The sequence below is a fragment of the Dermacentor andersoni genome, chromosome 11 (genome assembly GCF_023375885.2).
Source record: "Dermacentor andersoni chromosome 11, qqDerAnde1_hic_scaffold, whole genome shotgun sequence".
In the NCBI taxonomy this organism is placed as follows: domain Eukaryota; kingdom Metazoa; phylum Arthropoda; class Arachnida; order Ixodida; family Ixodidae; genus Dermacentor; species Dermacentor andersoni.
Genome location: NC_092824.1, coordinates 61,293,561 through 61,319,476, shown reverse-complemented (window position 1 = coordinate 61,319,476; position 25,916 = coordinate 61,293,561). Strand labels below are relative to the sequence as shown.

At 46.2% G+C, this 25,916-nt stretch overlaps 1 protein-coding gene across 1 annotated transcript in view; it reads left to right on the top strand.

Annotated features, from left to right (window-relative positions):
* The window catches only part of LOC126517524 (uncharacterized oxidoreductase YjmC), a 38,361-nt gene that overhangs the window by 2,783 nt on the left and 9,662 nt on the right, over positions 1 to 25,916 (top strand). Inside the window, exons 2-7 of the mRNA XM_050167260.2 lie at positions 7,853 to 8,569; positions 18,736 to 18,924; positions 22,027 to 22,088; positions 23,127 to 23,180; positions 23,522 to 23,620; positions 25,274 to 25,339. Of these exons, the coding sequence (XP_050023217.1) occupies positions 8,242 to 8,569; positions 18,736 to 18,924; positions 22,027 to 22,088; positions 23,127 to 23,180; positions 23,522 to 23,620; positions 25,274 to 25,339 (798 nt within the window). The 5' untranslated portion in view covers positions 7,853 to 8,241. The remainder of the gene's footprint in view (positions 1 to 7,852; positions 8,570 to 18,735; positions 18,925 to 22,026; positions 22,089 to 23,126; positions 23,181 to 23,521; positions 23,621 to 25,273; positions 25,340 to 25,916) is intronic.

The window sequence follows — 25,916 nt, the reverse complement described above, 5'->3', positions numbered from 1 at the left end:
GCGCGAACTTAAAGAACAGAAAGAGAGACAGGAGCGTGAACTTAAAGAACAAAAAGAGAAAGAAAAAGAAGAGCGCGACCGTCAACACGCTTTGGAAATGAAGCGTCTCGAGTTAGAGATGGAACGCGCTCGTAATGGAAGTCAGGCACACGGTGCAGGAGAACGAGTATTGTTCAATATGACTGACCTGATGCGGCCGTTTAAGCTTGGAGAGGACATTGGTTTGTTCCTGGTTAACTTTGAACGAACGTGCGAGAAGCAGGGGTTCTCTCGGGAAACGTGGCCACAGCGCTTGCTCACTTTGCTACCCGGCGAGGCGGCCGACGTAGTCGCTCGCTTGAATAGAGAGGAGGCAGAGGATTTCGACAAAGTGACATCGAGTCTGCTAAAAAAGTACCGGCTGTCAGCGGAGGCGTTCCGTCGGAAGTTTCGGGAAAATGAGAAAGGCAAAAGTGAGTCATATACAGAGTTTGCGTACAGGCTTATGTCAAACATGCAGGAGTGGCTCAAAGAAGAGAAAGCGTTTGGTGACCACGAGAAAGTTCTGCAGTGTTTCGGGCTAGAACAGTTTTATAGTCGGTTACCTGAAAACGTGCGGTACTGGGTCTTGGATAGGCCAGACGTTAGTACGGTGGCTCGAGCCGCTGAGCTAGCCGAGGAGCTTGTGACGCGTCGGGCTCGTGGAGCTAAGGACGGTCAAAAGGGTGAATTTGGCTCCAAGTTTGAGAGGCCGAAGTTCACGCCCATGAGAAAGCGGTTCGAGACGAGGCAAGCGCGCGTGTGTTATACGTGCCAGAAGCCGGGTCACTTTTCGGCGCAGTGTCCGACCGAACGTGAGGAGACGGCGGCAGCCGAAGCCGAACGCAGAAAGCGGTTCGAGATGAGGCAAGTGCGCGTGTGTTATACGTGTCAGAAGCCGGGTCACTTTTCGGCGCAGTGTCCAGAAACAAAACCAAAAGTCGTGTTTTTGTCTTTATGCAGCACTGACGAGAACATGAAGCTTCTCGAGCCTTACATGCGAGACCTCCTCGTGAACGGGAAAGAGTGCCGAGTGCTTCGCGATTCCGCAGCTACAATGGATGTAGTTCACCCCTCTTACGTAGAACCCGATATGTTCACGGGCGAGTGCGCATGGATCAAGCAAGCAGTGGAAGCTCATAGCGTGTGTCTGCCGGTAGCAAAAGTGCTTATTGAAGGACCTTTCGGAGCACTTGAGACGGAGGCCGCAGTGTCATCTATGCTGCCCCCCCCCCCAGTACCCGTACCTATTTTCGAACAGGTCCGATCACCTCCTGCGCGAGAAGGGGCTTTTGTTTGGTGAGGTTATAGCGTTCAGGCCTTAACCAGATCGAAGGTTCGGGAGCTCGCTGCAAAGGCGGTAGTTGCGGGGCCGACGTTGTTGAACGATGAGAAAGGGTCAGAGGCGCAGCAAGCTGGTATTCAGAGCACGCCCGAACGGAATAAAATTGAGCCTGTAGCGTTAAAGGCACCAGATACTGGAGAGGAAATTCCCGATGCGGGAAAGTTAGAAGAGCTTCCGCTCGAGCTTCCGGGACTAGGCTCAGTGACGAACAGGAAAGACACCGATCAAGTCATTAGTGACTTAATAAGTAAAGCATCGCTGTCGCCTGAGCAGAAAACCGAACTACACCAGCTCTTACAAGAGTTTCAAGGTCTGTTCTCTGAGAGGCCTGGTAGGACTTCTGTCCTTACTCATGACATAGAACTTACCTCCCCAGAGCCAGTACGATCCAAGGCGTACCGGGTGTCACCCCGCCAGAGCGATATTATGGAGGCTGAGGTAAAGAAAATGCTACAGCTCGGTGTTATTGAGGCGGGTGAGAGTGATTATACCTCCCCTTTGATTTTAGTTGAGGTACCGGGCAAGGAACCTCGTCCTTGCGTCGACTACCGCAGGCTTAATTCCATCACTAAGGATCAAATTTATCCGATCCCTAACATCGAGGAGCGCCTTGAGAGAGTGAGTAGCGCTCAGTTTATTTCCACCCTAGATCTTGTCAGGGGTTATTGGCAGGTTCCACTTACAGAAGAGGCTAGTAGGTATGCGGCGTTCATTTCACCAATGGGGACATTCCGTCCTAAAGTTTTGAGTTTTGGTTTGAAGAACGCGCCATACTGCTTTTCAAGCCTCATGGATAAAGTGTTGCGGGGACAGCAAGAATTCGCTTTACCGTATCTAGACGACGTAGCGATATTCTCCGCATCCTGGCCTGAGCATATGGCGCACTTGCGGGCAGTGCTAACCCGCCTGCGCGATGCGGGCTTGACAGTCAAGGCTCCCAAGTGCCAGTTAGCACAGGCCGAGGTTGTCTACCTCGGACACGTGATTGGTCGGGGTCGTCGCCGCCCCTCTGAAATAAAGGTGGCCGCTGTGCGAGACTTCCCGCAACCGCGCACGAAGACCGATATTCGGTCGTTCTTAGGTGTCGCCGGCTACTATCAGAGGTACATCCCCAGGTACTCTGATATCGCGGCTCCCTTGACGGATGCTCTAAGAAAGACAGAGCCGCAAACAGTCGTCTGGGATGAGACAAAGGAAAGAGCTTTTAGCGCCCTAAAGAGCGCCCTAACCAGCCAGCCTGTGCTACGATCGCCCGACTACACAAATGGGTTCGTTGTTCAGTGCGATGCTAGTGAGCGAGGCATGGGCGTTGTACTGTGCCAACGGGAAAATGGAGAAGTAGAACACCCCGTCCTGTATGCTAGTCGTAAGCTGACGAGTCGTGAGCAGGCGTACAGCGCCACCGAGAAAGAGTGTGCGTGTATCGTGTGGGCCGTTCAGAAATTGTCATGTTACCTAGCTGGCTCGAGGTTTATCATTGAGACGGATCACTGCCCTCTCCAATGGCTGCAGACCATCTCTCCCAAAAATGGCCGCCTCCTGCGCTGGAGCCTCGCTTTGCAACAATATTCCTTTGAGGTGCGTTACAAAAAGGGGAGTCTCAACGGTAACGCCGATGGCTTAAGTCGAAGCTCCTAACGTGGGAATCAGCCTCAAAATTGCTTGTTACGGATGTTTTTCTTCCTGAGGCAGGATTTTTAACCTATTGCTTTTGTGTAGTGTTTCAAAGTGATGATGTGCTTTCTAGTGCAATTTTCCGATTTGTGGACGCGTTCTGAGTGCTGCTAAACTACTGTAAGGAACTAGGCAGCAGTATAAAAGGGGAAAGAGCCTGGCAGGGCTTAGTGAGGGTTGTGCCGTGCTTGCTGACTGAGCGGTTGACTTTCGGCGTAGTTCTAACGCTTGCCGGAAACGAGAACAAAAATGTCAACTCTCCCGAAGTCACTTTGCAGTGTCCTGTGTGCATCTGAACGTGAGAACGAGGCCTTCTCTGTGCGCTGCGCTCAAGAAACGCCAAAGGACGCCCAACTTCGGTTATGAGCATCATCGAGCGACATCCCTCCGGACAGCGGATGCAGTCCCCTGACCATCGGGATCTCCTTCCCCCGGCGGGGCGGTCTGTTACGTTTCGCCTACAACGCGCGGTAATGCCGGCGCGGATGCAACGGACGCCGGGGCTTCGTTCAAAGCGGCGGACATTTTGGCCCGTTCGACGCCGCCGCAACGCCTCCCCGCCAAGCGTGTCCAGGCGTGTTTCAGTGCCACGTGTCTTCGTGTGTGCGTGTGTGTGTGTGTGCCCACGCTTGTCAAAGCGCGGCAGCCGGGGAGCGGAGCTCCCCAAGTAAGGAGCCAGGAGGTCTGTCCGTCGGCGGGTTGGCGATGCGTCACTACACTCGTCTCAACATGTCTCTCGGCTCGACCGTGCTCCGCCGTCGCGTGGGCTCATGCTCCGCCGTCGCGTGGGCTCATGCTCCGCCGTCGCGTGGGCTCATCCCGTGACCTTCCTTCTGGCCCGCGACGCCGAGAGTATAAGAGCAGCTGCCCCCGGACGCCAGGAGAGAGGCTCCGATTTCTTCTGTTGAGTTACGTGCTCTCCCGTCTCTCCACTTCGGTCGACCTGACCGGCCGCTCTTTTGCTATGTTAGAATAAACAAGTTGTTCTGTTACCAGTCTTCTCATGCTTTGCCGGGACCTTCGGATGCTTCCAGTGCCCCAGGCCGCCAGGCCAACGCTACCCTTGGGGCTTGCGACCCATTTGCAATAACGGGCGTCAGCACCGAGTCCCCAACACCGCTAACCGCCGCCTGGATTACGTTACGTCACATTTCGCAGTGCTGTTGTGTATTTTGTCCATTTCTTTTGTTACACTGGAGAAATTACATAATGTTACTGGATTTAACACTTACCCACTTTATAATGAAATGTGCTTATTATGTGTGTACAAATAGGTATTGCCGAGCAGGCCAACGTGCAGGCGCTGTCAAAATTGATGTCGTGCAGAGTCGGTGCGGCAATTTTGAGGGGACAATATGAAGCGACAATCCAGCCGATATGCATTACTAAATCGCCCCTCTGCGCTACCAAAAGAGCCGCCCCTGCCTTGGCAGTCAGGAAGCTGAACAAGCCAGAAAAAGCGCAAGACTGCTGACGCTGCTGTCCCCTCCAATTCGCCGTTACGTCAATGATTTGACAGCGTCTGAACGGGCGCAGTCAATTTTTGTAGCGCTAACAATTATGTGGACACTCCAGGCGCATTTCTGCCGTCGCCGTCGTAGTGATGTTCCGCAAAGAGTCCAAGGGCGATAACGTCGCCGGTGTATGTGCCATTGAAAGCGGGGAGGAAGCGCGCAGTCTTCCGTCGCGCTCAAGGCACGGGGGTAGGGGGGCGACTCCGGCGGCTGCTACATATGGTTTAGCGTATGGTGCGGCCGCGTGCCCCCTATCTTGAAAGCGATCTGCGAGGGGGGCAGAGCCCCCCGAGTGCTGATAACTTCGCGTGCGCTGCGTTTTCGCCGTTCATTTTCGCGGTGAACCGAAATGCAGCATGAAGGTCAACTCGCTCGCTGCTGCTGCCGCGCTTCCTCGCTCCAATGTTCTGATAGCGAGTTTCTGCGGTCGTCGAGTGCGATGTGTTCATGTTTCCTTATGACCATGCATGTTAATTTAATTACTAAGCGAATGTTTACACGTGTATACGGCCGATAAAACTTATTTCGTATAGCTGTCTGCTAATTTGCTATCGATGCTTCGCCTTTCGGGCGAAACTGCGTCTGTTTTTTTTTTTTATTGGTTAAGATAACCACGTGCTATTCTAAAGGAGCCGTAGACTGAATTTAGAAAGCTTAGATTTTTTACTGCGCCACAATGGCCCAGTACACAGGAGCGCGCGCACGCACGCACGCATACCTGCCGTGGTGGCTTGGCGTTGCGCCGCGATAGGCCGGAAGTTTCGAGATTAGAGGAGGTCACATTTCAATGTCGAGGCGAAATGTGAAAACGCCCCGTGCATTGGGCGCGCGGTAAAGAACCTCCGGTGGTCGAAAATAGCTTGCGTCCCCCCCACTACGGCTTGCCTCAGTCATATCGTGGTTTTGGCACGTAAAACCCCATGAGTTTTTATTTCTTAAGTTATATATTCAATTGAAATCCGTGACGTCGCCGAGGTCCCGGCGCAGGAAGATTAAAAAAAAGAAAGCCTAATTGAAGTCTAGCGGTAAATTAACGAAAATATAATTTTTGAAGAGTACTTTGTCACTAAAGCTAGTTCAGTGTTTGTTTAGTGTCCCTTTCGAAGTAACGTCACCACGCGGCCGCCATTTTTCTGTTCTCTTTTTTCCCACCTTTTCTGGCTTGTAATGCCTCAGTGATCCGTCATGTGGTATTTCAGAGGTGCATTCTGTCAATGTTGCCAATTTATCGGTGCAAGTCCAGCGCAAGGCGAAGACCTCTCTCTGCGATCAGGCTTTCCCACGTATATCTAACGGTGCCCTAACCAAGATGGCCAACTTCTAGTTTGTGGCAAATTATAGTAACACACGTTGAAGTGCGTTCCGAAAGCTCCGTGAGTGCTTGTAGCACGTCTTTTGGTTGGAGGAACGGATGATGGCTGGAATGGTGGCATTATATATATTATGCATGTGGACACTTTTTTTTTTATTATTATGCGCCGACGTCTCGTCTGGTCAGACGAGATGTCTGGCCTCTCGGACAGTGTAGAAGTCTGCAGTAACGCGAAATGAATAAATGAATGTATGACAAGCTCACTTGTGGATTTTTGGATGTCTGCCGAGCCGACTTTGTATCCGTAAATTTGTTGATCTCATCGACACGGCTCCGATTGATATTGGGTATACCCGCCAGATCCTTGCCACAGGATGCGTGTTAAAATCGAGGGTCTGACGAAAACTTGTATGGTCGATAGATGATCATGGTAAAGAAAAAGCTGACACTTACTACGGAATTAAAAACTTTCAAAGAAAAAATACGGAATTAAAAACTTTCAAAGAGAAAAAAACGTGATGTTTCGTTTGTCTTTTTTTCAACCCAAAGACGTGCGCCCACCGCTCACCGAGACGTTTCGGCTCCCGTATAGGGAAGCCGAAGTGTTGCGTACCTTTTTTTTTTTTTTTTTTTATTCCGTAGTCAGTGTTAGCTTTTCTTGGCCAGGGTGTTTTGTTCGTAACCGAGGCTTATAGTCAATGTAAAGCGCATCTTACGTACGGGGTCGCCGGTTTGATTCGCAGTCATGGGGGCCCGTGCCTATTGTAGAGGACCTTGCACTGGACGAGCAAATTAGCACTTTGAACCACTAGTCAAATGTGCTCTTGTGAACGGATCGCACCTCGAGGGTGGACCCGACGAGACCGGCAGCACATTTCGTGCTCCTACCTCATATTTCACTGCGCGCCTTTCGAAGGTATAGTGGACCATTAATTATTTATACTGTGTTAAAAGGACACTAAAGGCAAATACTAAGTCAAGCTAAAGAGATAGATCAGTGCTCGAGAATCTCTAAGGCGTCAATATTATCGCGAACAAAGCCTTAATAATCGAGAAATTGAGGTAAATGCGGGGCATGATTAGAGACTCCCCCGGGACATTCAAGCACTTGCCCGATGACGAAGGCACTCCTCAGTTAAATTCTGGCAGTAGTGATCAACTACTTGTTGCAAAAAACAAAACAAAAAATGCATTCTTGTGATATATTATTAGAGGAAATAAAATGCTACTTGTCCAGTTCTGTTTCATTTTTAGAAAAGAGAACTCATTGAAATTTGCCGTTGACAACGACGCGGGCGGTCGAAAGGTTTCGTTTTCGCTCGACACCGCGCCACCCACGCTCTCGGGTTTCAGCACTTTCCTGATCGCGTAGTGATGCGCTGGTTTTGCTCGCTCGCACAAACTGCAAGTAGCAGAGAATTCAACTTCCATGTGATGTCGCGGGATGCCCGAACGGTCCGCGCCACTTGGCTAAAAAGCAGCTGCAGCGGCGAGGCCATCGCTGTGTTTTGACTCGGTACCACCGTCTCTCTCTCTCCCTCTCTTCCTTTTTGAAATTCAAATCTCCCTCCGGTTGGCGGGAGATTTGAATTTCAAAAAAGGCATTCGAACCCTTCAGATTAAATTTGCTCGTTAACTAAGTCTAAGCTCTAAACGAGCGTTACGAGGTTTCTGGGATGGTATTTAAACAGTCCACGTCGAGTTAGTATGTGCCTTTAGTGTCCCTTTAACCGGCCTCGTCTCTCTTTCCTTTCGCAGAGCAATTGCACATGTACGAACGCGTCCTCCTCCTACATAACGCTGATAGGCATGATATATATGTATGTGACGTACGTACATCTCAACAATGTACTTTATTCTGTCTCTCTCTCTATTTGCACTGACATTGCTTACGTCTATAACTCGATCACGAAGCTCATCGCGCTCCATCTGCCCACCCATTATACACCTTCTTCCCCTTACTTTTTGTTTCTTTTCTGTTACGTGCAGTACATCCCCGGAGAGCCCCGACGTGAAAAACAACGCCTGCGCTGAAGATCGCAGCGGATGCACGGCGTCAACTGGGCCACTTGGAGCTGTCATTAATCCTTATCATCGAGATAAGAGCTCGCCGAGTGTCTCAGCGTGCGCGTGAAGTCGCGTCGACGTAGACCGGACGACAAGGGCCTCAAGTGTGAGAAGACGCCGACCCAAATACCATAGAGAGTCGGGAAACCAGAAAGAAAAAGAGAGAAAAAAAAAGAGACGAAACGGTAGATCAATTGTCTGCCGTCGAGTCTGCGGTGGGTGTGCTCGCGATTAGAGCGCGTGGTGAACACGTTTCAACGTCACTCGTCGATCGCGATATACATGTGCTGCGAGTAGTGGAACAAGTGCTGATGCCAGCTGCCCTTCGGCTGCGCGGTTTGTACGCCCGCTTACGCCTGCTGGGGTCGCCTGTCGCGCGCGGATTAGCGGCGTCGCGCAGTTCTTGTGTGTCGTCCTCTCGAGCGTGCGTCGTGCCTCTAGCGAACAGTTGTCGGATGGCGGCGACATCGGCGCAGCAGGATGCGGCGGGCATCGTGGTCCCCAAGGAGGAGATGCAGGCCTTCATCGTCCGCTGCATGCGGAAGGTCTGCACGGACGAGGCTCACGCGGAGGCGTTGGCCGAGGTCCTCGTCGCCGGAGACTACCGGGGCCACTTCAGCCACGGACTGAATCGGCTGCGTAAGGGGGCCGGTGGCTGTTCCTGATCGTTTGCTTACAACTTTCTTTTTTTCTTTTTCATGTTGCCTTGCGCTCGTTATATTTGCGCGAGGTATTCCGTGAGTGAGCGACAGCGCGTTTTGTTCGATGCAGGATACTTTTGACTACTTATGAAAGGGCTCACTTGCGCATATGTATGAAAGGCTTGATCGTGCTAATCGGCGCGTTACCGTTAGTGCCAATAATAATAATATATGATGATGATGATGATCCTGCCGTCAGTGGCGCTGCTGTGACGTCACCGCATGCAGACAGAGCGCTACATTTGTTGTTTCTTTGAGATCGCTGGCGACCATGGCGAAATGAAATACGGCTCTATTTGTGGTGAACATCAGTTTTTGGCAAACGCAAAAGCAAATATAGTTGAATTAACGTACTTCCCCAATCTGGGCCAGGTGGCGCTAGGATGGATGGATGTTATGAGAGTCCCCTTTGGAACGGGGCGGTGGGTTGTGCCACCATGCTCTTGCTATTATACTGCCTAATGTCCTACCTAGGTTAAAAAAGAAAAAAAAAGAAAGAAAACGCTGCTGAGCAGCGCTGCTCGCGGGAGCAAATGGAAAAGTCGCCAGGCAGCACGGTCGCTTGGGCATGTTGTGTATGGGAGTACGGGCTACGAGATTGGGCCTTCATTGCATTAGTCTGCACAAGCCTGCCGTTGAATGGCACAACAGCCTTGAAAACGCGAAGGGCCGACACCCGCCCTGAAATTCTACATATTTACGGGCGGGTATAGTACAGAAAGAGGAGACAATTTAAGTGTGCACCACTGCTGTTGGCAGAGTCAAGCAAGTCGCGCTTGTTTGTTTTCGCACGCTAAATTTTTATCCGTTTCATGCACAGAGCCGAGGGGACTCGCGCATGTAACGAGTCCATTATTAAAGGGGACTGTGGTGCTTGTAGCCTCCACAGAGTGCAACTGCCGAGTGTCGGCTGTAGCGGCAACTTCGCAGAAGTGCAGCGAATGGTGTGATGCGAGGCGACAACACTGCATTTTAAAAGCGAAAATGAAGAGATAAACGGTTTACCAAAGACAAAAAAAAGCGTAAGGAAACTCTCGTGGGAAGTCGCCTTGCAGGGACAAAGACAATTGCGTCACGTGACAAGAAGGTACTGTGACATCCTTACTGTCCTGAAACCCCCGTCACGCAGGCACTTTGGATGGCAATCGACTCCAAACCAGGTCGGGTGCTTTTATACAAGCACTTTCAACTACGATATTGCATGATTCGGATCCAGTAAATTGTGATCGTAGGCTGTCGTCTGCACCATAATGCTGAGTGGGCTCAACCTACTCAATCTCGATTCTTGGCCTGTGCAACAGCGACCATTCATGATCGTGAACGAAAGTGCCTGTGTTGCACCGGTATTAAAGAATGACTGAGAGCCAAAGCGATTCCAACCGCCACTGCGATCCTCTCGCAACACAGCTTGAAGTGTTAAGATGCAGCAAAGCACAGTTCGCATTCTGTTGACAAATGGGCTCCCTAATCAAAAGCCTTTGCTAAATCTCTCAGCTGTTTGCAAATTACTACTGCAGATATGTTAGTGGTGAAGTTCCTTGCCCTAGCAGCCTGCTCGCGCTGTCAAACACGGGAAAGGACAATGTGCATAGCACGCGCAAATCATCTGACAGTCGATGCGTCACTCAAAGCATGTGTTAAGTAGAGCCGCAACGATATTCTCGTCGTCATTAGCAAACTGTCATGACTGAGCTACAAGGCGAAGCAACAATGCTGCCGCGAATAGTAGCATGCATTAAGTAAAATGGCAATTTTTTGCATTCCGACTTATTGATTCTGTGGATGGCGGTTATCCATGCCTGTCTGCATTCTTTTTCATTTGAATTGTAATTCCTTTTTTCAATTTACCTGGAAAGTTGTAGAACTCAACAGGCGGCTGCAGGCTCTGGGTGTTCTTGTCACTTTTGTGGCAGTTCACCACAGAACAGTGCAACGGGCTCTTTGGTTACCCGGCCCGTCGAGCCATCATGAAACATTGGCAAAACGCTACAAAATTTGCAAAGAATGCACACCTCACAGGCGGCTGGCGGTGCCAGTGAACTGACAGATGATGACATGGCTCTTTGCTAGGGGAAGAAGCGGCGCCGGCGTCTGTCGGCAATATTGAGGTTGGGAGCTTCCCCCCCCCCCCCCCCACCCACACACACACACATATTCAATTTAGGGCAGACAAGGGGGTGCGATTTGAGATGCATGCCTCTAATCTGAATAAATATTTAGCCTCAGACATGGCACCGAAGGTCCTTCAGATAAAACAGAAGTCAGCAATGGATACATTTTATGAAAACGAAAGAAAGCAGTGGAATGGTATACTACTGGAGGCCTCGCTTGGGCTCACTCGGCTGGTGGCACAACATAGTGTGCGTACAGCATCGCAGCTTAAAGGTGAGGACCAGCTGCTGTTAGGTCAATCAAAACTCACAGAATTAGAAGCCCTGGAACTGGTAAAATACGAGGGAAAGAAAAATGTCAACATCAAAGAACAACAAGAAATAAATGCGAACGTGAAAAATGTTCCAACGGCCACCAGCAGCGATTCTGAAAGTCATAATGTTGAATCCGAACCGACCAATTGTCCGAAAGCAACTAGCAAAAAAAAAAACGAGGCAATGCGCAATGCCTCAAAAGTCATAAACTTCTTGAGTAGCCCATTGTCCAGTGCACAACTAAATCTCCTTTGGAAGGTCTAACATTTTGTCCAGCGTCCGGAAGGATGAATGATTTTCAATTGTTCCAAGATTTGGATGATTTCTTGAGAAATTTACGCCTAAAGAAGTACTTCTACGATCGTACAACTGTAGAGGGGAGTCGTGGGCAGCTACCTGGACTCTCGAATAGATCATGGACACCTGGTGAGGCACGCGACAAATATTTGGACATGTACATTTGTGCGGTTCAAAAAGGCATTGTAAAAGAGTACGAGAGGCATCATTCCATTCACGGTAACTTCTCAAAAGAGAAAGACGAGGCGATGCAAACCGTGCGTGATGGTCAAACAATTGTCATTAAGCCAGTGGACAGAGGTGGTCCAGTGGTTGTACTTGACCGGAATGCTTACATAGCCGAAGGTTTCCCTTAATAGGGCAACTCAAATTTTTGTACAGAACTCCCAAGCAATCCTGCAGAGCATTTTGAAAGGGAAATAAAGGACGTCCTCGCCACTCTGCTGAAGGCAGGAAAAATAATCGATGCGAACTTCAAAGCCTTGATACCAAGAAACTCTGGCCTCGGCCGTTTCTACTTGCTACCCAAAATTCACAAAATAAACAATCCTGGCCGGCCTTTCATTTCCAGCAATGGAACAGTGACTGAGAAAATATCCAGCTTTATTGACATTCTCATTACATTCCATCTTCATTCCCCTCGTGTACATAAAGAGACAAATCACTTCCTCTGGCAGGTATAAAACGTGGCGGTACCGGCAGGGTTACTTGGTCACTATGGATGTCGCATGTTTGTAGACCAACATACCCCACGCTGAGGGCATAGCTTCAACAGTTCCCGCTTAGGCTGGCTCCAGCCAACCTAGCCATTTAGAGGAAGATACAATTGAGACTCTTCTAAATTTAGCACTGAAATATAATCAGTTCGAGTTCGACAACAAGCATGATCTGCAAATCAACGGAAGTACCATGGGCATAAAGATGGCGCCAAATTACGCAAATATCTTTTGGCATCATCAGAAATACCCTTCCTCACAAATTCAGCCATAAAACCAATATTATAGAAGCGATTCCTGGATGATACTTTCTTTGTGTGGACCGACAGGGAACAAAGTCCCTTACACTTCATTTCCAATTTGAATTCCTTGCACCCGTCAATTTGCTTTACGCATAACTCCTCCCAAGATAGTGTTCACCTCCTCAATGCCACTTTGTCACTGAGTGGCAGTCGTATTTCTACGTCCCTATACAAAAAACCAACAGATTGTTGGCAATATCTGCATTTCTATAGTAGCCATCCCCACCACTGCAATACAAGCATCCCCTACTCCCAGGCTCACAGATACAGAAGAATCTGTTCCGAATCTGCACAATTTGTGAGACACATGGAGGAATTGAAATTCGCTCTTGTACGCCAAAAATAGCCTCCACGAGTAGTAGACAATGCCATTGAATGCACCCACAGCTTAGATCAAGCACGTATATTGGGAGAAATGGTGAGCAATACCAATACCCAATCAGATCTGACATTGATCTTCACATACACTACCAGTGCTCCACAGGTCAATGCCATTCTCAACCACCATTTTAACATCATGAAACAGAGCATGCGACTCACTGCTACCTTCCAGCGGCCGCCTCATGTAGTATATAGAAGAAACAAAAATTTAAGGGAGTTGTCTGTCAGGGCGAGGATACAGAAGCCCAACACGCCCAAGGGTTGTCGACTGTGTGAAAAACCTCGTTGCAAGGTATGTCATCACATGACAGCAGCAGACGCAGCAAAGGCATCGAACTTGTTCTTTGCGTATAAAGTTAACAGGCATCTTGTCTGTGATTCCAGTAATGTCGTGCATAAAATTCAATGTGCGCTGTGTAAGCAGGAATATGTTGGACAAACAGAGACCCCTCTTCGCCTATGGATCAACAATCACTGGGCACATATGAAAAGTATCCCAAATTTACCCTTCTCTTGGCATGTTCGACTGCCAGATCACTCCTTTGAACGCCTGAGCATCGTGCTCTTGCACTCTGGTTTGCAACACACCCATGCACGCGAGCAGAGAGAATCTTTTTTTCATCCATAAATTTGGAACGTACACTAAAGGAATTAAGGAGAGTCCAGGGTGGCTGACGTGCCTCCGGGATATGGAGTGAGAGTGGGGAATACGGATGCATGTTCTCTACTCGAAAATTGAGACGCTGGCCACTGCTTGCTGTTCCCTCCGCATGCGCCTCAAAGGGGCGAGCGGAAAACTAATAAATCCTGTTTCCTCCGCCCTGCTACTCAAGTAGTGATTCTGAGTGACTTATGGCCCCTTCTGGGAATCCGCACGAGCTGACGTGGTATTAGATGTCCGGTAAATGTTCGAAAACTGCACCACGTGGAGGCTCCCTAACTTGGCCCCCTAAAACTAGGTCCAAGGATGTACTTGATTTGTGAACCCTGTATATATATTTTTACAATTTGTTTTTCCCTGCACCTCAGCTGGACCTGGTCCAGTGTTGCCGGAACAGGCCATGCCTTGTATATGTGTATTGTGACACTGTGTTACTTTCCACAAGTTGCCGCTTTTCTGTCTTTTTTCTGGGCCCCTTCTCTATTATGCCCCCCATCATGCTATTCAACTTGCCCTCTCCCCTGCTACAACGGCGGCACGTGCACTGGTGCTTCGCAGCGACTGTTTTCTCCCTCCTTACCTCGTGTCAACGGGAACCTAGCAACTGCTACTCTCCGCTCTCTTTCCCTTCTATGACTTATCTCTCCCCCCTCCTCTTCTTCCTCCTTTTCCTTTTTTCTCTTTTCCTTTTTTTTTCCACTGGCTTCCTTGCCCTACATCGTTGCCAATAAGTCAGCTGTAAAACTGCCAAAGCGCCGAGAAAGAGTCAATCACTGTCAAAACTGTCCCTTTCAGTTTGATGTATCTGAGAACGACCGGGTACCTGGTCTGCTGTCTTCACTATCAGTGCTGAACTGCCATTTTCTTGTAAACCCTGATGAAGATCTGTCCACCGGTCGAAACTGTTGAAATTAAATACTTGTTCTGTTTATTTTGTAGCATTGCTCATCGCTCAAGTTCTTTGCATTTGGCAGATTGAAGAATTTCTCTTTGCCTATATATGCATGTATACACAGATGCACTCGCACAGAGTAGAACCTCGTTCATGCGTTTTGGAATTAACCGCGAGAAAAACGTATTATCCGGGAAAGTGTACGATCCGAGGTAACTAAACACGTTTCACAGGCTTAACTATCATTGACGTTACGTAATGCGAAGCGTCGCGCGGATCGTTGCGGCACTACATCGCCGACACACGTCGAGCTGGTGGTGCTCCGGCGGCCCGAGACGCGTTTTGGTGTTTTAATAGGGCGACAGGAAACCGAAGCGAAATCGAGCTGGTGGGCGACGCGGGATGCTGAAGCGAAACGTGATGCCCACGTCGCGCTGCCTGCAGCAGGGAACGGCGGCGCGCTTGGACTATCGCCTAATAAAAGCATGCAGTACGCTACCAATGGTACTACGCACCACGCACTGTAGAACAGATAGGTGAAGATGCTTATCGCAATAGGTTTGGCGGCGATACCTGTGAATGCGGCGTGCGACACCCCGGGTGGACATTTGCTGGTACCGGAATAAAAAAACTGCGCGCCGTAGTTTTGACGTGAGATGGGCGCCTATATACTGTTCTCGATCGCGTGCATCTCTCGCGTCTTTTCTTGTTCACATGGGATCGGCGGGAAAACGTGTGCGATCCAGTCTGCAGCAGGGAACGGCGGAGGACTCGTTTCGGTTATCGCCTGTTAAAAGCGTGCGCTACGCTTCCGATGGCACCACGCGCTGTTAAAGAGATAGGCGAAGATGCTTATCGCAGTAGGATTGGCGCTGACAGCTGTGAATGCCGCGTGCGACGACCCTGGAGAAGATTTGCTGGTGTCGAAATGAGAAACAGGCGCGCGCCGGCGTTTTCAAGCAAGACGGACAGGCGATTATTGCGGTAAAGCTGCCGCGGCGGGCAGCTATGCACTGTTCTCAATCGCGTGCGCCTCGCGCATTTTCTTGTTTGCATGAAATCTAGCGGCCGGATTGTACTGTACATATATATATATATATGTATATAGTACAAGCGAGATCCACAGGGCATGTTATATATATATATATATACACAGCACAACCTCATTTATATGTTCCTGTTAGGTATGTTTCCTGGTGCCGACGTTCGCAATCGCCACCACAAGAATGACCGAATCGAGTTACTCATTTTTTACAGGTTCATACGTTCCCGAAAAACACGATTTTTGGGCACCAACGTTCAGTACGTCGCCAAACTGCAGTCGCGTGATATGTTTTCCGGTGAAGATGTGTATATATATATGTAAACGCTATCGTGGTAGAGTCATTGCCCCCATTAACATCGCCAGAAAACTGCCGGGGCCATGAGTTGTGTGCTAAGGGTTGTTCTAAAAGCTTAGCAACAGCTGCAGGCAGACAGCTTAGTGCAGAATTCCTTGAGAACACCTGTGCCAACCGCAGTACGTGGCATAGCCAGGGGTTGGCACACGGTGTACGGGCCCCCCTCTCCTCAAAATTTTAGAGTGCAGTTCTTAGGCATCCATTCCTGCATTGAGCGTTGGCATCACTTGTCGGCATAATCTAGCGAACAAGCACAGCGAAGGATGAAAGAGTGAACACGAAGTGCAGCAGGGGATGAAAGAGATCGATAGCAAAGAAAGTGTGAGGAGGAAAGCGGAGGAGGATGGTATGACGAAAGCGTGAGAAGAAAAGTGTAGTGCTGTGCAAGACAGGCTCTGTGACAGCTACGAGATGGTGTTAGAGTAGCGCACCGTCGTCTGTTCACCGGCAGCATGTGGCAAGCGCATCTACCAATACCATACATGGAAACAAAGCGTTGCATGAGCTTTCTGCAGCAGCTGCTGTAAATCGCGCCTAAGCCTCACCCACGCACTGCCTATCGCGATCTCCCAACTAGTAAGGCAGTCGCACCACACTTCACTCCATTTGCAATGTGCCGCACAAGACAGATTGTCTGCACCAGCCAGATATCATGAAATGAAAACACTCATAAAGCTGCACTCAAATTTCACATTATGGAGTATCGTAGTCGTTAGTGTATTTTTTTTATATGTCAGCCTACCCAGGCCACTGGCCTACAGTGCTTATTCCTGTGTATGTTTTGGGGTGAAAGGAGGGGGAACTAGCCCCCTTCCCCCTGCTCTGGGTTTGCCAGTGCTTCCAGGTGCTCACAACTGCAAATGCACTTCACCTGCAGCATTGCTCTTCAGCCTGGTTATCCTATGCTGGTGCCTGTACACATGTACTCATGCAGCCAACTGATGCATGAGTACTCGTAAATGCTCGTAAATATTATGCAAGGCACACTCAAAACACGAGGCACGCACACTTCGTTCAAGAAACTTGGTTTTTAACAGGGTACACACTGAAACGTGGGACTCGTGCTATTTAGTGGGAATGTGAAATGAGGAGACACAAGGATTTGTTACTTTCAAGTGATGTATTAAAACATCATCCGCAGCTTCATACATGTGCACCGCATAACCATCAGTTCAGCCGCCAAATAAACATTACTGCGCACACAATTTATCTCCTTATGCTGGAGGGTTATGGAAGCTATGCTAATCCTTGTGTCATGCTAAATAATATGTCTCTGCAAGCACAAACTCATCCAAGCCAAGATACTGTCGAAACATAAGCTTTCTGGCAGGAGGTTCTAACACAATGAAAACTTCCCACGCCAGTGATGAACTGCTATAGTGCTCCTGTGGCCAGAGTTTGTGCAGCTCCTTTAAAAATTGGCAAAAAACAAAATTCAAGGGCCCCTTACAACACCTTAAGATAAAGTGCTCCTTGAATCCCTTGAAAACTAGTTTGCAGGGACTTAACATTCAAAGTAACAAAAGTTACCAACTACGAATTGGTGCTATGCTGTGGACAGTGTCTGTTGCAAAATGATTCTGTATATTCTATACTGAGAGCTTACATAAGTGATTGCAGTCTTATGTGTCCACAGCCATTGACGACAGGTTTGTTTAAGTTGCCATTGCTATTGTGGTGTTGTTGAAACCAGATTAAGTGACCAAGTCATACTGCCATTTTTCTTGTGCTAGTTGGCTAACATTGCAGCCATCGTGGCTCGGTTTTTGAGCCCTCGGCTCTAGAAATGCCTGGATAAAAGTTTGTCATTTGACTTTAACATGGTGGGTATCTTTAGGTGAACTTCTACTAACCCTTAATCAGTGAAGTGTGTGATATGTGAGAAGGTGATTGGGGGGCATCATTACAATGAGAAAGTTGACTTTTAAAAACAACCTGAATAGCTTGAAGCATGTGTACAACTCAGTAGCATTCTTTGGAGTAAAAATGGAGCTGAGAAGAACAAAATATGACTATTCTTTTAGTTTATGCATATGAATAAAGTGTGTTTTAACTTCCTCGAATTTGGCCTTCAGCAACCTTGAAATCCTTAAATTAACCTTGGATTTTGAATTGAGTGTTCTGTATGAAACCTGCTTGTGGCATCAAGTGCAGAAAAGCAGTTGTTTTTGCTGCACATCAAGAAATAAATTGATGTGCTACTGAATGACAACACACAAGCACAGTAATGTTTTCACATGTAAAGTCTACTAGGCATATCAGGCCTGTTCAATTGAATTCAATAGCACAGGTGTTTTTGTTATTTCATTATGCATGGCTGTTTTGTGGCAATATTTTGTAATACTGAGAAACTAGAAGCAGACGACATGCACACTGGTTGACAAAAAAAGTTATATATTTTGCACTTACAGTCTTAAGAGCTAGAATGCTCAGAAAGCTTGCGCTGTGTCAAATTGAAGAGCAAACTTCCGGAACTATAACCCCTTGAAAACTCAACTCCGCATTATTTGTGCCATGCATCCTACCCATGGTCTATACAACTTGCATTCCAAAAATGATTCACAAGGAAACCATGTAGGTTGAGCAGTGTACTCAAAGTTCATCTTGCAGTAGCAACCAGCTTGGCATGCTACTCCAGAGTGTAATAGATGATGATGGATGAAAAAAAAAAAAAAGAATGTGATAGAAAAGAAAGAGAACATGTTGAAACAGCACTATAGCACACAAACTGAAATGAACAAAGTGGGAAATGAAGCGATCCCAGCAGGAATAAACAAAATGTTAACTATTATTCTTTCCCTGGTAGCATAAGTGCAAACCCTGTGGAACAATATACGTATATATATTAAAAAAAATAGCAACTGATAGCTTTTGGAAAATGTATGTAATGCATTTTTTACGTACACACACGCAATGATACCCTTTCATTAGCTGTTCTATATGGTTACATCTTTACACGACTTCAGCATATTGTTCTCCTGTTGTGGGTCATTTGCAAGTCTTCGTTGTTTTTATTCTCTCGCTAACAGAAATGTATGTGACGGACATACAGAAGGGTGTGTGTGAGCGTTCTGGCAAGCCTGTAGTCATCAACGAGCTGGCTGCCACAGCCCTTGTCGATGGCAGAAATGTTCTGGGCCCCGTCGTCGGCAAATTCTGCATGGAGTTGGCCATGCAAAAGGCGCAACAAGCAGGCATAGGATGGGTCGTTGCACGAGGTAAAGTTCTCCCTGTGTGCAGTTAGTGAACAAGGAATATTTCGATAAGGCTTCAGCTGGGCCTGGTTGGTATGACATTGTTCTGTTTACTGCACTGTACTGCTGTACAAAGGACAAAAAAAAGGGACTGACACACATGTGCACAATATAAGAAGAAATATTTGTTATCCTGTACTCTTGCACTGAAGCAGTATTCACGATACTGCTCACACAAACACACACACAAACTAGCAACATACATACCTACCGACATTTATAATATTATTGTAGAATGTTTGTAAAATAGTTTGTTTATGATTGTCATATTGACAGTAATAATTTAACAATTTCTCAGTTGTGTCAAATTTTGCGCAAAACTGAATTCAAGAGAGTACAGATGCAGTTGCTGACAGATTTTTTTTTGTTTGTTTTTGTTTCTGAGCCCAGTTTTGCGGACCCGTTTGATTGTTCAGGCCCTCATGTAGCACTACCACGGCAACTGAAATCTTGGCTGCCCTTGCATGATTTCTTCATGAATAAGCTTCCTGAACAATTCAGTTTGTGGTGTAGCCCATCCTTAGCATGATTATGGAGCGCAGTGCTTGTTGACAGCATCCCTACAGAACAAAGACTCTGAGTTTCTTTAATAAGCAGCCAACATCTTGAATAACATAACACAATTTTTAGCATTTCCTTTCTAATTAATTCTAATATTTTCTTACTTTGACTTCAGTATTTATCATTTTATAATATTAGAATGTCTGCAAATACTTCAAATTGGATGTCTGTAGCATTTTCCTTTATAAAATATTTGAGCACCTTGGAGTAGGGACATGGTTTCTAAATAATAAAATATTTGCGTGGGTTTTAAATCAGTATGCTTTTTATTGACTGAGGCTGTAAACTGTAGCATCAGTGACAATGAATCCTGATAAATTACTAACTGTTTACTTCGAGCAAGATGTCTACGAAATTTGTCTTTCTAAACAAACTACTGCCACGTTCTGAATTTTCGGGCTTCGACATACATCCAAAGCAATCACAATCTTTAAGGGAATTGCACCAACACCAGCACACATGCATATCTGCACACACAAACATGCATGCACACACACACACTCTCTTCTCTCTGTACTGCAATGCTTTCTCATTACAACTTTTTAACCCCAGCAGTCCTAAATAACGTTTTCAGGATGGCAATTGAAAGATGGTTGTGAGCCTCGGAGATATGTAGTACAAAATTGCCAAATTTATTATTTTGTATTTTGTAAGAATTATTTTTCTTTTCAACCTTATCCCTTTCTTATCCATTGTGCAATTTGCAGTAATGCCAGCATGTTTACATGGGGCCGGGCCATTGAAAAAAGGCAAAAGAAAAGGTTGCAAGGAGAAACAGGTTGGAATATAGAGCTAAAAGCAGAACTATGCTTTCAAAATGTGACTTTGCAGGTTCCAAGATCTGGCATCTGGTTTATTTTTGCCCAGTGTTTAAGTCTCGGTGTATTCCTGCTGACCTTACTACATTTTTATTGAGGTGGTGTTTCCTAATTCGCCGGAAGGTTTATGTGCAGAACAACCAAATACACCTTGTGATTCGTTGCAGCAAGGACATGTTTGTAGAAAAGTGAGATGTGGTGCCAATGACTGGTGGCGGCTTATACGTGATGCCACTTCTAATAAAGCAGCAAGTTGTCTAACGTAGTGCACATTTTGTACGGTCAGCAGTTCCTGACTCTCTTGGCTCTGTATCCAGTGTGAAATCTCGTCAAAAATCCTTCGATAACTTTTGTTGAGAAAATGCCTTAATTTTGACTTCAGGAACCAATAGACTGCGGGTTCCTAGGTGCTTGCAGCTGCTCCACGTATTCTGTAGCTCAAATAGAATTTATTTTTTATTGCTTAAACAGCAAACACCCTGCAGCTGTTGACAGGTGTTCATAACCGCAGCTCATTTTGCAGGAGGTTGAATCTGTCTGGGGGAAAAAAAAATTAAAATGAGTAAATGTATATGTATGTACAGACAATAGTGTTTTTTTTTTTTACTCTTTCACTCGCGTTTATAGCAAGCGCACTTAAAAACTCGACCCTAGCCACCATCTATTGGTGCAAGCTGTGTAGCCCTGTGTGTTTGGTGACGATGCAGCCGACCACAAAGCCATGGCGAGCAAGCGCCGGTGGCAAGCAGGCGAAAGGAACAGGCTGAGCCATTCATTCCACCAGTCCTCGCAGCTCCCCGACAAAAAAAATGGCTGCTGCCTAAAAGCACTCAAAATTCGGGTCTGTAGAGAGAAAAGCAGAAGTGGCGTAAAAAGCATTTTGCTTTTCTGGCATGTGCCCAGTTGTCTTGACACATCGAATTCACAAAACTAATTAAACGTCATGTTTTTTTATTCGTTCCTGTTTTTCTTCACACCATTGAGCCACAGAGTGGTCGGCCTAGACAGTTAAAATCTTTAATTTGACAAAATGCTTGCACATCTTGTTGTCCTTGCTTAAAACTTTCTAGCTTGTCACTTTCGGCTGCATTTTTGTGATGTATTTATCCAAGTTTTTATCATTTAGCTTACAAGACTCATAGCTCAATACTCTGCACCATTTATTGCATTGGTGGGCAAGCACTTTTTGAAAACGAAAGACTCAACGCACGAGATGTTAATGGCACATCGTAACTGTCGGGACAGTAACAGTAGCCACATTACTGCTAATTTAGCTGCTGTATAGTTTTCTCACTGCACGTTAAAGGAATGCAAAATTTACCAACCATGCTTTTTATTCAATGTGTGTTTACCTTGGAATCTTCTTGGGTGAGCATTGAAAACTATCCTGACGTTTGACATGGACTTATTAGATACAGGTTTTTCTAAATTTAGTGATAGATAAGCTGCCCTAATTACTTGTATGTCAGTAAGAAGCAGCTTACCTGTGCCCATGATTCTGCTGAACAGTATTTCAATGAGTTACATATCTACAGTCTAATTGGTTCCTATTGGCACCATTTTACATATAAAGGTGCGAAATGAAATAGGTAAACACTGATGTGCTTACACTTTCCTGAATAGCTTTTGGATTATGGAGTATGGCCACGTAAAAGCTTAACTATTCTTTCGAAATGTGGCTTCACAGGTTCCAATCACTATGGAATTGCGGGTTACTATAGTATGATGGCGTCTTCAAGAGGCATGATTGTGAGTGACGGTTCTTTGTTACAAGAAGTTTCTCATTTTGTTGTTTCTTGTATGTTTCCGTATTCAATAGGACATCCTGCCTCTGTGCTTTTCACTACAACTGTAATGTGATGCTGGCTCGAAATGTTTGAGCTAGAAGACTTTCTCTTCTTGCTTTAAAAAAAGAAAAAAGTTGTGTGCGAATACATTTGTGGCAGTTAAACACGTAATTGTACATAGCATGTCTAAGTAGTGCATAGCAAGTACATAGCATATCTTTTGTGGTCATCTTTATTGTGCTTCTGTATTTGCAAAGAGATGCCTGCAAGAGTAAAGTACAAAAATACAAAGCAGCCCATTGACCCAATATGCACTCATTGAGCCTTCACAAATATAGATACCTAGACAAAACTGCTAGTTCGCAAGTTGTACTCCATCTTGCAAGTTGCTTGCAGCACTGCTGTAGGTACAGGGTATACACCAGTAACGTCCTTGCGTGGCAGAATATAGTTCACGGTGCAATTGTCTTGATTATTGGTGGGATTAGAGTTTTGTATTTGCATATTGCATGATATGTTACAGCGATACGTGACATGTTAGGACCTTTGGGCATGCAAGTCATATACCACAAATTACTATGGAGGGAGCCATCTCGAGGGGCCTTCAGCCTTCCCATTGGTTAAGAATTCCTGCAGCTTCCACAGTGCTGCAAACAACTTGTGAGATTGAGTGTAGGTGGAGCTGTATGTTGACATCGCCACAAATATTTAATGATAAAGTTTGGGACTCAGAATGGAATAATTGAAGCTCCGAGATATTATAGTGCCACTAAGTACAGTGTTGCTCAAAGATGGCATACTACACAGTTAGAAGAGATGAAGATGCCCGCCGTGCATGCCACCTTTTTTTTCTCCACTTTAAATAATGAATCACCACCTATCCCAGCAGTCTGCACTTTTGGGCTTGATAATGTGACTGTAATGCAGTTTTTGCAAAGGAAATGGGTGTTTTAGTTATTTTAGTTACTTGAATCATTAGCATTGTGTCACTCTGTTTTAGGGCATGTCGTTCACCAACGCATCTCCACTAGTGGCGCCATCTGGCGGAAGGAAGGTGAGTGACTTTTTCTTTTTACTTGTATTGGTGTGTGTAGTAGATTGCTTTCTCGGTTTCTATATTGTCTTGCAGCATTGCATCTCATTGACCTGTAAAAAACTTGCTCTTTTACAGACTGATTTGCCTGAGTGTGTGAGCACTGTTATAATGCAGTACAGAATATACCTTTTTTATACTGACCCATACCAGATGACCAATATGGCTAGATATGGCTAGACATGGCTAGATAAAATATGGCTAGATGGCTAGATATTCATGTCCAAGTACAAGTAAAGAGAGTGCTTCTAAGAGACACAAATAAACGTAAAACTGCGTTTCATTGTTCCATTGATGTTCAGAAATTCTTGGGAACGAATCCACTCAGCGTGGCAGCCCCTGGGAAGGATGGTGACTCGTTCGTCCTCGACATGGCGACGTCGGCTGTGGCATTAGGAAAGGCAAGTGAAAAATGGCCAGACTGGGTCGGTTGATTGTCTCGTGTGTACCCTTGGTACATGCGTGTACAGGTTATTGAAGTTTGTATCTAAAGACAAAGAGTTAACATCTTAATATCTTCTTGGTGTTCACTCACTTGGAGAAATGAAAAACAGAAAAAAAGAAAGAGAAGGAAGAGCATGGAATTTATTAACACAGCTATAGTTTGCCAAGTCGGCTAAGCATGGTGAATGTGCTTAACACAAGGGGGCAACAGTATATAAAAGAATGAGACACACCTTGCATATTCGTCCTATGTTATTGTTCATGTCTGTTAAGGGCATACATGTGTTCATATAACATTCTTTTTTGTTTGTTTATTGATACCCAGGGGGCATTACAGAAGGGTTGGTTCTGTTAAGTACAATATTAGGTGGCATATACTGTACCACCCAATTTCAGAGGCCATAAACAACATTGTTATAACAAGTAAAAAATGTTTTAGCGATTGTAACAGACCTACGCAGTGCAGGTTATTCTTATTCTCAAAAGCGTCAGTAACGGCAACCTTGCAAGAAGGCGCATCTTCAATGCAAGCAATAAAATTTTGGAGAGAGGCTCCATTGTGAGCTAGTATTCAGCATAAACAAATCGGAGAACAGGAGGTTAGTATTGCGAAAGGAGTGGCGACATTACGCTAGCGTACTGTGGGTGATGAAAGATGACTGTTCTCAGAAAAGCTCACATTTATGTTCAGTAAAAAAAATTGACATGCAAATTTTAACGAGTAAATTTTTAAACGCCAAGATTAGTTTTTATCAAAGAAGCACTAGCTTACTGTCTAGTTTCATTGCGCAAAACGAGCTGAGTGATTCTAAACAGATTATATCATGTCAGCCACAAGATTGCTTTGGTTTGGGTGGACATATGGTCAAATTTAGATCTATTTAGCAGTAGACCACATACATACACTTAAATTCATAAGCCAGTTTGAAGAAGAGGCTATAGAGGGCCAGCAATGCAAATTCTTGCTGCCACTCTCAACCATGGAAGCTGTTTCTTCACCTGACTTCAAGCTGCATGTCAGTTTACCGCAACAAAAATGGTAGTAATAAGTGATTTCACTGTGTCAAGAAAGAAACAGAAGTTGAGCCAGGGAACAGCTGTTGAAAAATAGTGCCGCCAACAGACTGCTTCAGTGGTTCCTCAGAATTTTCTTGTATACTTTGCTAGCTTTTGTGCTTTCTGCAGAGACTCCTTTTTATTTATTTTTTCTGGCAAATTCACAACTCAATGCAAATAAACAGACAGTAGTAAAAAAAACGATGAAGCTGGCATTTCTTGAAAAATCTCTTCTCATATCATGTTGATGCAGTCCCGGCCTTAACACGGTCATATACGCAGTGGCTTGTTTGCTTTGATGTTGAAAATTGTCTTTCATTTTAAAATAAACATTAATTTGAAGTCGAGACCTGTTTGATCATCGTCTCGTCTCTGTTTTTGCCTTGCTGGCATTGGTAGGCTGAGCACAAACGTATCTGTGTTTTGTGCGCTTCCGGAAGTGTGATTACAGTCTTGCAAAAGGACTTGTATACCTTGCTTGCACAAGTCCAGGATGTGTACTATGCAATGGTCTAGCTGCAAAGTTGCAACCAGTCTACAATTTCCTGTCGCAGGTGGAGATGCAGCACAGGAAAGGAGAACAGATTCCATCCGGATGGGCAATCAACGGCCAGGGGGAGGTAGGTGAACGCCCGTGCTTGATTTAAGTGCAGCGGCATTTAATGCATTGTAATAGCACTGCCTTGGTCTGTACCTGTGTTCCATGCCCAGACCTTGCCATGCTTCTCGAGTGACACTTGGGAGACTAATTGAGGTTAATGAGGAGAACGATACAGCCACCAAGAAAGCGAATGGTGACTGTAAATATATGTATGGTGTACAGTGTGCACTGAGTGTGGTTGAAGGAGAGCAACATTCAACCAGTGCAGCAGTCGGCTCATGTTCTTCTCATCCGTTGATCTGTTGTCTATGCATACACTCAACACCGTAAGTAAACAGGCCAAACCAACAAGCCTGCTGCCGCTTCGTCATGATTGACGCTAAAGGAAAGCGTAGGGCAACCGGGCTACTTGGAATGTTAGCTGATATACAATTTCTCACTTTTGGTTGAGAAAATTGATTAGAGAAATTCAGATGGCAAGCTATTTAGCGGGAACTGACTGCACAGCCTTTTGCATGTCATGCCTGGGGATCATTAGTCATAGTGGCTTTGGCATTGTGCTGCTAAGCCAGAGGTCACGAGATCAAGTCCTGGCT